Consider the following 12,861-nt stretch of genomic DNA (forward strand, 5'->3'; position numbering starts at 1 on the left):
TTCTCTCTCTCTCTCCCTCTCCCTTCCTCTGAAAGAAAGAAAGAAAGGAAGAAAGAAAGAAAGAAGGAAGGAAGGAAGGGAGGGAGGGAGGGAGGGAGGGAGGAAGGAAGGAAAGGAAGGAAAAGAAAGAAAACTGCAGTTTGGATATTAGTTAAAATAGAGTGCTAAACATGCAATTGGGGTGGCCTGAAACTGTCTGGTTGAAGGTTTTCAATATTCACAGCACAAGTCGTTTTTATGAAAAATATGTCTTAGGGACTGACTCATCACTGTAGAATATTGAAGCAAACATCTCAGTAAGGTGAAAATGGGAGATTAAACATTTATAGACAGAAGAATAAAAACTGGGGTTATACAGAAGAGATAAAACTGCAGAGAATTATCTAAAATGTTATCCTTTGGGGCATACACCTGATCAGCAATCAGTGATAAAGAAGACTATATCACCCCTTCACCAACACCCAACTTTCCTTTCCTAGTAGCTGGGATGATGCCAGATACAATTATTTACAGTAAAATATCTAAAGAAGAAGATTCTCCTTGATAAGTGATTTTATAGAAAGGAGGCCTTGGAATACAGATTTTCTAATTCAGATAAAAAGTTTCCTAAGGAAATTCTACCTGTGGGATATGTGAGCTTCTAACAGAGCTCTGAAATAGATTTCTGAAATAGATTTCATGGCAAAATTTAGAAGTTTTAATAAGCTTGTTTTTGAGACATTTGGCTTTGACTTTTATTAATAAAATGAGAATACAAATGCTCAGAACCTTGACAAGGTAACACCCAATAGAATGGGGTAGTTCCCTGCTAAGCTGAAAACATCAGTGGAACTATTCACCCATTCATAGAACCAATTTTTTTAAATGCGGTCTATGTTCCTAGCATTCTGATAGGTACCAGATACTAAGATAAACATGCTATGGAGCCTACAGAGAGTGACACAAGGAACTCAGAAACCAATTAAAGGCAAAGACGTGAAAAGAAAAAAAATTCTATGAGATAAATGTCATCTATACTAATAAAAGGGTAATATGCTAATTAGAGCAGATGTCTTCCAGACGACCTTCTGGACGTCCTTCCGGACAAAGCCGCAGTGGCTGTGAAGGGTCCAGGCTCAGGCCGGCAGTGGCAGCAGCAGCGGGATAATGGGGGCGGCACCTTCCCCTGATCCACCAGATTGCCTCCCACAGAGGGAGGCCAGACTGCGGCTTAGGCTGGGGCCGAGGCAGAGGTGGTTAGGGGTGATCAGGCTGTCAGCAGAGCAAGTTAGGGTCGATCAGGCCAGCAGGGGGACAAGTTAGGGTCGATCAGGCCAGCAGGGGAGCAAGGTAGGGGTGATCAGGGGAGCAAGGTAGGGGTGGCAAGTTAAGGGCAATCAGGCCGGCAGGCAGCGGGGTTAGGGGGCGATCAGGCAGGCAGGCAGGCTAGTGGTTAGGAGCCAGTGGTCCCAGATTGTGAGAGGGATGTCCCCCGAAGGATCCCAGATTGGAGAGGATGCAGGCTGGGCTGAGGGGACCCCCCCTGCCCTGTGCACGAATTTTGTGCACCAGGCCTCTAGTAATAGCAATAATGAGGCACAGGTTTGCTGGGAATGGGGAGGAGCATAATAAGCAGAGTCCTAGTTAATTATAGAAAGAGCAATGACGTATTTAATGACTCAATTATATAATTCTTAGATATAAGGATCTATTGAGCACTTATCCCAGTGAATTAATGCTAGCTTATCCTATCTAAGAAAAAGCTAATATGCAAATTGTCCCCTCAGGAGTTTGACTGACCAGGAGTTCGACCACTCACTATGATGTGCACTGACCACCAAGGGGTGGAGCGGAATGAAGGAAGCCCCCGATCGGCCCTGATCACCGGCCAGGCCCAGGGACCCTACCTGTGCATGAATTTCATGCACCAGGCCTCTAGTATTATAATAATTCACCAAAAAATTTTAGGAATCTTATATATATAAGAAAGAGATCTTAAAAACTTGCATAGAAGAAATTAACAAAAACATACAATAGTTCAAGGAAAATGGCATTAGACTGCTCAATTGCAGAACTGGAAACAATGATATTGAAGCAAAACCATCAAAATTCTTCCCAACCTAGAAATCTATACCCAGCCAAACTAGCACTCAACTACAAGCCCAGAATAATGGCATTTTCATACCTTCAAAGTCTGAGAAACAGAAAATCACTAGATCTTTGTTTTAAGCCTTCTAGCACTATTTGACTAATAGCTTTACTTTATTTTGAAAGTATAGTTCCCACACATTTTCAGCTGTTACCTTATTTTGGTCTGCAGGCATAAGAGTACATTTTCTAGACTCAGTAATTGTGAATGGGATGTACCCTTGGTTACCACATTCTTCCCCTAATAAAATATGAGATCATGATATAAAAAAATCCCACAAACAATAACCTTTATTCTTATTATTTTAGAAACAGTCATAAATATCCTATGAAGGCATATAATATCATCCCTTGCTTAATGATGAGGAAATTTAGGCTTAAAGAGGTAAGTGACTTTCCAAAGGTGTCACAGCCAACATAAAGTAGTAGTAGATAGAACTCAAATCTATCTCTAGTGCTATGTTCGGAGTCTCCTCTTGACATGTATGTAAGAACTCTGTGCACGATATTTATGGCTTAATGTTTTCATATCTCATTCTTCCTTATGCACACAGGAAACTGTTTCCTTGCAAACCATCAAACACACTCTGTTATCCCTTTTCTCCCCCCTAATGACAACCTAGCTATTCATTTCACCTCAAGCACCTGAGCACTATAGCTTACTAGTCCCTTGCTCTTCTCCAGGCAATCCTAAAGCACTGGAATATAGGTTCCAAAATAAACACTGACTTATATACTTAGAGCTCTGGCAAAAAGGCAAATTCTAATTATTCATGAGAAAGAAACTTCTTGAGCCCAGCCTGTTAATGCTCAGTGGTTGAGCATTAACCCATGCACCAAGAGATCAACGGCTGGATTCCCTGGTCAGGGCACATGCCTGGGTTTGATGTTTCTATCTCTTTCTCCCTCTCTCTTCCTCTCTCTCTAAAATCAATAAAAAAAAGAAACTTCTTAATTTTTTTTCTTAACCTAAGAGTAAGAAGGAAAACAGATAATTAGACAAACGGGACTTCATAGCAGGAAGGCACCTAATGTATTTTACATGTTCATAATGATCCATCTGGCTTTTTTTTATACTGTAAAGGGAAAAACGCTCAAGAATAATGACTCCTCCTAGTCTGCCCCCCAAAATGTATTAATAAAAAATGTGCTTTAAAATTTAGAACACAACGAAATCATGCAGACCGCTTCCCTTCCATCCCCTCTTCTAAAGCAAACAGAGACAAGAAAATTCCCAGACACACATGTACTCAGACTCACACACACTGTCTGTGACCTTAGACTCATTGCCCCTCCTCAACTTCACCCTCCATTAGACTAGTGGACCTGAACAGGCAACGTATGAAGAGGTTACAGTCCCAATGGAAAAAAAACCACTGTACTCTAGGTGACTTCGTGATCCGAGTATTGCAAAGAAACAGAGTAATAACAATCTAGCTACTTACACCACAGTATCGGTCACCATTAAATATCTGAGGCGGCAGAGGGTTGCCCTGAGCGGGCTTCTTTTCTGGCGGCACGTTTTTGTACATCCACTGCCTCTGTTCTTCTGACATTGTGATATCCACCTCTTCAAACTCTATCTTGTTGGCTTCCAGAAACCTAACCACATCTTGCTGCTTCTTCTTTATCTAAAAAGAGAAGACAAATAAGGAGAAATGCTCATCTGAAACAATATGTATATATTTCCAAATTGAACTAGATTTCACTTCCCATTGTCAGAGGTCACTGATACAAAAAAAAAAGGGCGATTTACATAGGCGCCATGCACTGTCCACTCTGTGGATATCCAGCAGAGGTCTAAGCAAGTCCTGACAAGGGATTTCTTCACCTAGACTCCCCAGAACTCTGGGGCACAACTCAGATTGCCTGGAAAAGACTAGGTATGAGGTGAGATTCACACAGTTCTTAGGGGGCCAACACCACTCTCCCTTCCCACCCACAGGAGTTGACATTTATAGTCATGAGCGCTCTCTCTGCTCAAAACCATTTGAAAATCATGTATGGCCCATCTGAAATGCCAGCACTTCACTGATTCCCGGGAGCAGCAACATTTTCATTCCCCTCAGAAGCTTCCTTCAGATATTCCTCAGCTGCAGCCATGGGCATGAAAGCATCCTTTCATCAGTTCACGAGAGAAAAGTGGTCTCCACTTCTGAAGTAAGAGTAAACAGCAAGCACCATTTTATTATGAACTCTATTTCTTAACCCTTTTCATTCTTCTGATCTTTCATGTTTCCTTCCTCAGTCACTAGGGGTCAGGTGTGTTCTTGAAGAGCTGCAAACACATTTGTAGTCCTCGAATTGTTACCAATTTCTTAATTTAAGAACCTATATTAACTATTTTACATTCACTCATAAATTCTCAATACTAGGATACATCAAAGACACTCATACAGCTTCTTTCCATCCGTACCTCCCTGCCCTGCACATATACTAATAGATAGCGCACACACACACATACACAGAGCATTTATTGCTGGATTATAATCATCTACAGCTTAATTGGTCTTTTCTTTCTCAGGGTCACACTAGGTAAAATAGCTGGATGTTGCCTGGCCAATGTGGCTCAGTGGTTGAGCATTGACCCATAAACCAGGAAGTCAGGATTCGATTCCCAGTCAGGGCACATGCCTGGGTTTTGAGCACGATACCCAGTAGGAGGTGTGCAGGAGGTAGTCAACTGATGGTTCTCTCTCATCACTGATGTTTCTATCTTTCTCTCCCTCTCCCTTCCTTTCTCTGATATCAGTAAAAACAAACAAAAATAGCTGCACCTTGTTCCTTTAACTCAACAATGTATCATGAATATGGTCCCATCATTAAATGTTATCAAGAGTAAGGCCTGGCCGGCATGGCTCAGTGGTTGAACATCTACCTATGAAACAGGAGGTCACAGTTTGATTCCCAGTCAGGGCACATGCCCGGGTTGCAGGCTCAATCCCCAGTGTGGGGCATGCAGGAGGCGGCCAATCAATGATTCTCTCTCATTGTTGATGGTTCTATCCCTCTCTCTAAAATCAATTTTAAAAAAGAGTTTTCAAGAATATGAATTTTAATGTCTCCCTGGCAATTCCATCATGTAGATGTACAGTTAGTTATCTGTTGTTGGATATGTAGCATACTTGTAACTTTCACCACTAGGAATAATACCATAGTGAACATCTTTATTTACAAATCTCTTACTGTTTCTCATAATACCACTTTACTTTAGGACAAAATCCTATGAATGAAAGGGCAGACACAGGGTAAATTGCTTTACAATAAGGCAACATCAGTCAAGAAGTACAACCTTCCAGTTATAAAATAAATAAGTACTAGGGATATAAACAGCATGGTAACTGTAGTTAAAAATACTGTACTGTAGTTGGAATTTGCTAAGAGAGGTCTTAAGTTTTCATCATAAGAAAAAAAAATTGTAACAGATGTGGTGATGGATGTTAACTAGACTCATTGTGGTGATATTTTGCAATATGCATGTATATAGAATAATTATGTTGTACACCTGAAACTAATATAATGTTGTATGTCAATTATACCTCAATAAAAATACAAGGCCACATTCTATTTACATTCCCACTAGCAATATTTGAAAGTATCCATGTCTCAGCACCTCTCTCTCCTTATAGGCAATATTTGAAAGTTGTACTGTAGAAGATTAAAGTTCAAACAATGTGAGTAACTGGATGTTAACTTATTATACTCATCATATCACAATATATACATACATCAAATCATTACATTGTACACCTTAAACTTACACAACATTATGTCGATTATCTATAGTAATAAAAGTGTAATATGCTAATTAGACCAGACATCCTTCCGGATGAAGCCGGGGCTGCAAGGGAAGCCCGGGTCCCGGGTGCCAGAGGGAAGCCAGTGCCGGCAGCCAGGGAAAGGAAGGCCAACTCTTGCACGATTTTCGTGCATCGTGCCTCTAGTATCTCCATAAAACTAAAGAAAAAAGAAATGGTTTTTGTTCTAAAAATATTTCAAATGCATCATGACACATTGACAATGCTCAAGAAGCAAAAGATGTTCCTCACTGACAATGATAATAACTGACAGTCATGTAAGGAGTAAAATGTATTTTTAAAGGGGGAAGCAAGGGGAGGCATGGCCAGGCTTGTGTTTCAAAGAGATCACTTTAATACTATGCAACTTAAAAAGAAAAAAGGAGAAATTATTTTACCATCAACACTGTTATGAAAAGATTTCCAAGATATATATTATATGTAAGTGAAAATAACAACAAAGAGCAGAATTGTAAGTAGACTAAGCACATTCTTCTGAAAAGAAAAAGGGAGAAAAGTAGGAACACATTTGTATTTGCTTGTATTTACATTTTTAAAAACTCTTGAAGGTTATCAAAGAAATTAACAAAAATGGTTGCTTAGGGAGTCAGGGTAATGGGAACAAAGTGGGACCAAGACTTTTCACTCTCTACATGTATAAACTTTAAACTCTTTTGAACAGTGTGAACGTATCAAGAGTCAGAAGACTAAAGAGAAGAAACCTATTTTGACAGAGAATTTCATGTGTGCCTTCACAAAGGGGAGCAGTGGTACAGGCCAGAGAGATGCAGTGTTTTACATAAATCAGGGTCCCCACCAGGGCATGAAGCAGGACTCAGAGCATTTTGTTATTCAATGGCTTCCATGTTTCTTTACACTTAAAAGACAGGCCAGATGATTAAAATAAAATTTTAGAAAAGGGTTAAGGCCAGAAAATTAACTAATATTACAGCAAATCACTCAAGTAAACAAAAAGGAGAAATTCAACCCAGAGAAGGAGGTTTTCAAGTGGATGTTTGTGACATTAACATCAGGAAGGAAGATGAGTCATGCCGCCAGGCACTGTTAAGATCTGCCTTAAGGTGACTGTGGCCTGGAACTGGGGGAGCCCAGGCTTGAGAGGCAGGGGACCGCCCACCTCAGGAGGCAGGCACTTGGGAGACGGCCAGGCTCTGGGTAATGGAAAGGCTACCCGTGTGGCAACAGGAAGCCATCAAGGGCACTTCATGTGCTGGGCACAAATCCAGAATTCAAATAACAGCAACTTATATAGTCATTTCCTTAACACAAAGAGCTCTCTTCTCCTGATATATGACTGTTCTAAAGCTAAGTGTACCTTACAGTCAGTATCAAAATAAATTTGAGGAGCAAATGGAAGAGAAGAATTGTTGGAGAATAGTCACTGCCTTCACCCATGTCAATTTAGCCATGAGTAGAAGGAAGGTACTTGTAACTCCTGGTTGGTTTGTTTCTTCTAAACACACTTAGAAGCCATGGCACACAGTGCAATTTACCCAGTAGCCATCTCTCTTTCTTTCTTCATACAGAAGTCTGGTTTTATTTGCAAAAGTAATGTGCTCAGCTACAAAATGTGTTTACCCACACTCTTCTGCAGCCTGGGGTGATCACATGACACAGTTCTGGCCAATCTGCTGTAAGGCAGATGTTCCTTGGGATGGCTCCACGTATGAATGGAAAGACAGAGTCCATTCTGCCCTTATCCTTTTCCTGTCTCCCTTGCAGAAATGGTGCTGGGAGGTACAGAAACCATTTTGAAAATGTGAAAACAAACACCACAGGCCAAGGATGGTCACAGAGAATGACAGGAGCCTGGGTCCTCAATGACATTTTGCAGGTGTCACACAGTCTTCTGTAGCCTACTCGAAACCCTGGTGTACTAGACAGACAAACCCCTAATCAGTTCAGCCACTCCATATCAAGTTTTCTATAGTCTGAATCTAAATGCAATGCTACTTAAATCCTTAACTGCTACTTACACTGTCTTCAGAAATATTGTGGTGTGGACTGAAAGTAAAAGCTCTTACTGCACAGCAGAGCCTAGAAATAAAAGCTGTAAAATATGAATTCAACATAAGTGAACTGAATACCTGTCACTGGATAAACAGATGAATTTTCATTTTCTTCGAAAAACAACAAAGTTGTTGAACCTACAACAGGGAGATATCTACAAAAGCACGGAAGGTGCATTCCATCTTACCAAACATATGCCCTTACACATCATCCAACGCTATTAAAGGGAACAGACACTGCTACATCCTCAGGTTAGTTCACAGGGAGGCAAGCTATGGCCATAGGCCAAATCTAGTCTTTATATTTTTTAAATTATTGAAAAAAATCAAAACAAATATTTCATGACAAAACAATATTTCATGTATTATATGAAATACAAATTTCAGTGTCCATAAGTAAAGCTGCATTGGTAGACAGCCACACCCATTCATTTACATAATGTCTAAGGCTGCTTTTGCCACACAATGGCAGAGCTGAGTAGCTGCAACAGGGGCAATATCGTTTCCAAAGCCTAAAGTGTTTACCAGCTGCCCTTTACAGAAAAAGTTTGCCAACCTTGGGCTAGATCCCAGATCTTCATTTCCAGCTCAAAGTTCACTTTCTCAGTGAGTAAGTACTTCCCTAATCACCTGATTTTGCATTTTTTACCAGCCACCCTAGAACTTCCCACTTGTCTTCAATGCTTCCTTCTTCACCTTAGCACATAGCATCTGACATATTGTGTGTTTTATGTTCAATATTTGCTTGTGTCCACCTCCCCCTATTAGAGCATAAATTCCAAAGGGCTAGGGATTTTGTCTGCTGGTTTGTTCACTGCTGGATCCTGAGCCTAGAATGGTGACTGACACATAGCAGACACTCAATAAACATTTGTTAATGAACAGACAGGATTCTCACAAGGAGAAGGATGAATGTAACAGCGGTGCTGACTTTCTTATGATTTTAAATGAGATACCTTCAGTATCACCTCGTTGGAGAGCCCTCTCTAGCCACCTTAGCTGAAGTTTTGTCTAAATTTATTAAAATTTTATTTATCAGTTACTCATTTTTATGATCATCTCTCTCTCCACACAATGTCAGTTCTGTAAGCAAGGGACTGACAAGGAGGCCCTCAGTAAATATTAACTGAATGGATGATTAAAGAATTAGCACTCCAGTGCTGAACATCGAAGATTTCCAGGTGATGTTCAAGAGATCACACTCATTGCTAATTTGAGTTAGGAACAAATGTAACTGAAGTTTCGTCAAACAGAAATGTAGATCAAATGCTAATATTTCTCAATTAATGCTAAAATTATATGAGTTTAAAATCAGTGTGTCTAGCATGTTATATCTAACTGGGAATAGCTTAAATAATCAGAAGAATCTCTAGGCCCCGAATGCAAAAAAAGGCTTTACTTCTAACATTGACATGGATATTGAAGAAGATTGTATGTGATTGTATGTTTAAATAAAAATGTGATTGTCAGTTAATTTTAAGAATTGCAAGTGCAAACTATAGTATTTTGTTTTGTCCAAATGTATTTTTATTAAATTGTTGGTGTATTTGCACATTGATGGCCATTGGGAATTAAGCAACTATTTCCCTGACTCTGCTTTCGATTGCTACCACAGAATTCTATCACCCTTAACCACCTCCCCCAATTATCTCTGGGAGCTCTGAAGCAAGCATCTTTGATGTGCTTTGAAGCGGCCTTCTTAGCCACTGCATCAATTAAGTGCTACTGGTCTGAATATATCTCCCCCAAATTCATTTGTTGAAACCTAATCCCCAAAGTGATGGTGTTAGAAGGTGGGGTGAAAAGGCAGTGATCAGGTTATGATGGTGGAGCCATCATGAATGGGATTGGTGTCCCTATAAAAGAGTCCCAAGAGCTCCCTTGCCCCTTCCACCATAGCAAGAAGTCAGCTGTCTGCAACCTGAAGAGGGCCTTCGCCAGAATCCATACTGGTACCATGATTTTGACTTCGGGCCTCCAGAACTGTGATAAGGGAATTTCTGTTGTGTATAAGCCACCCAGTTTGTTAGAGCTGCCTGACTGGACCAAGACAAAAAATCTCCACCCTTTCAACTCCAGACCCCGGCAAGACCCACATCTGCTGAAGACCCCAATGCCTGCACCAAGCCCTGGTGACCCACCCGCCCAGGCGCCTGGGTGATGAGCTGTCTGGGCTGCTGTTGCAGAATCTGCTGATGTGGCAGGAACACTCAATGACCCATGGAAATCTGTGAAGATACTTGAATCTGTCAATCTCCTGGCTCCACGAGTCCCTAGGGATTAGATCAGCAGGCGGGCTAAATAAATTACATAGCACTTGACTTAGGCTTACCCCTACTCTGTGACACTGACTTCTAAGTCAATTTGCACTCCTCCATTCTCTTCTTGTAGGATTAGTTCTTTCCAGAAGGCTGCCGGTTAACATTAATTAAGCAGCCCCTGACAGATTCCTTACATAGGCTTCCCAATATGTCTAGTCATGTTTGAATTCTGGGGTGTACACAGATGCTGCAGCACCCTGGGACCTCAGGAGTCACTAGTAAATAAAGAGACATAATCAATTTGAATTAAGACAGATTTTTAAAAATTGACATTTCATGTATGAGCAATTGTGGGAAAGCAAGTTTAAAGGCAAAACAAGGCACAAACGGAGGGCAATGAGAAAAATTAAAAACAAAACATATTTTAGAGTTAGAGTGTCCTACTTTTAATTCTGGCCTTGTCGCTTGAGTAGCTTTGGAGAAATTACTTAGCTTCTCTCTCATTTTCAGTTTCCAAATCTGTTAAATGGACCCAATATCTTTTTTCATTGGTTCATTGGGAGGATTAAATAAGAAAAGAACTAAGCAATAAGAGGCACTTGCTCAGTTGTTTCATCCAAACATATTAGCTTTACTTTCTCGCCTTAAATGTAGCCTTCTGAAAAAAATATAGTGACCTCCTGGTACTTTCAAAGGCTTTAGGTATTCGATGCGACAGCTCTTTATTTCACCTACTTGCACACTTTAAATATACAGTTTTCTTTTTTTCTGACTTGAGGTAAGGCTGACTAAGGTCTTTCATGTATTTCATGAAAGTCAAAGACAGGCAGAAGAAAGAGAAAAAAAAGATTTTCTTATAACTTGACAAAACTTACAGAAGGGTTGAACTAGACTAAGAGAGGTGGAGGGCCCTAAAATAATTCCTTCTTTCAACTAAAAAGAGAGGAAAGGACTGATAATCTTTCCCTGGTCAAAGACCCCAGAAACTTTCCAGCGATTGAGTAGGGTACCTCAAAAATATATAATTTCCTGGCAAGTTCTTCAAGTCTTCACTGTCGGGCTCATTAGGCATTCTATTGTAATAAAGAAGATGCAGATGGCAAAAAGTATTGTGGCTATTTACTGCCTCTCCTGTGAAGGCTGGGAAACTCAAGCCCCAGGTTTCCCATCCACCCTTGCAGCTAGGGCGGCCATGTGACCCAGATCTGGCCTTTGAGGTGTGACCCCAAGTCTGCTGGGTGGAGCTTCTGGACAAGCTCTCCTGATGCAGCAGATGGATTAAGATGGGAGAGCCCTTGTCTCTGCCTTTCCTCCTCCTTCCTGCTAGAGAAACCCAAGTATAAGATGCAGAGGCAGCCATCTTAAGGCAATGAGCATCAGGAAAAGGCCACCCAAGAGAATCCCAGAAACATAAGCCCTGAACAAATCGGCCTCTGGACTTACCAGGAGAGACCAAACACATCAGTCAGGTTCTCTCTTACTTGCAAATGAACACATTCTTAACTAAAACACTTTCTGATGTGGCTCATTGTTGGGGAGTAAGGCAGTGGTGTAGAATAAGAACCAACAAGCCATCTGCTAACTGTCAACATCCTAATGCTGCTTAACTAAACATGAGATTACACGTAAAGTACTGTGTCTCTAGTGTCCATTTCAGTTTATCTTACTTGAAAGCAAATACCAGGTTACCAAGCCAAAGATAACAACGAGAGATGCTGTCATGCAAGAGATTGAGACGAGTTTTAGGGAATCAGAATGTCAGAAAGATGGATTATGAAATACAGAGCAATTTTGAAAGAACCATTATGATATTTTGTAAATTAAGCAATAGTTTTTTTAAATATACTTTTTATTGTTGATAGTGTTAGAGATATCTCCCAATTTCCCCTCCCTTACCCCTCTACTCCCAGGCCCCACCCCCCCCACCCCCCAGGTCTTCACTACCCTATTGCCCATGTCCATGGGCTATGCCTATAAGTATGTAAGTTCTTTGGTTTATCTCTTCTCGTTCCCCCAACCCCACATCGAGGTATGTCAGTCTGTTCCATGCCTCCAGGCTTTGGGTCTTATTTTGATGGTCAATTCATTCTATTCATTAGATCCCACAAGTGAGATCATGTTATATTTGTCTTTCTCAGACTGGCTTATTTTACTTAACATATTTTCCAGAAACCATAAAAATCTTAGAGGAGAACATAGGCAGTAAAATATCAGACATCTCATGTAGCAGTATGTTTACAGATATATCCCTTAGGGCAAAGGAAACTAAAAAATGGACTACATCAAAATAAAAAGCTTCTGCGCAGCAAAAGAAACCACCATCAAAATGAAAAGGGAGCCCACTGTATGGAGAACATATTTGCCGATGATACATCTGATAAGCAAATGTATCCAAGATATATAAAGTACTCATACAACTCAACAATCCAATTAAAAAATGGGCAGAAGACCTGAATAGCCATTTGTTCGAAGAGGACAATGTCAAATGAAAAAATGCTCAACGTCACTAATCATCAGAGAAATGCAAATTAAAACCACAATGAGGTATCACCTCACACCTGTCAGAATGGCTATGATCAAAAAATCAATAGGCATTACAGTTTTAATTATGGAAAAGATTATCCCTGGTACTTATTAGACACTCAA

At 40.5% G+C, this 12,861-nt stretch overlaps 1 protein-coding gene across 1 annotated transcript in view; it reads right to left on the reverse strand.

Annotated features, from left to right (window-relative positions):
- The window catches only part of SH3BGRL2 (SH3 domain binding glutamate rich protein like 2), a 60,922-nt gene that overhangs the window by 15,543 nt on the left and 32,518 nt on the right, over nucleotides 1-12,861 (reverse strand). Inside the window, exon 2 of the mRNA XM_070418194.1 lies at nucleotides 3,573-3,758. Within this exon, the coding sequence (XP_070274295.1) occupies nucleotides 3,573-3,758 (186 nt within the window). The remainder of the gene's footprint in view (nucleotides 1-3,572; nucleotides 3,759-12,861) is intronic.

The sequence above is a fragment of the Myotis yumanensis genome, unplaced genomic scaffold, assembly GCF_028538775.1.
Source record: "Myotis yumanensis isolate MYYU_CA2020_CCGP unplaced genomic scaffold, mMyoYum1.0.hap1 SCAF_6, whole genome shotgun sequence".
Lineage (NCBI taxonomy): Eukaryota > Metazoa > Chordata > Mammalia > Chiroptera > Vespertilionidae > Myotis > Myotis yumanensis.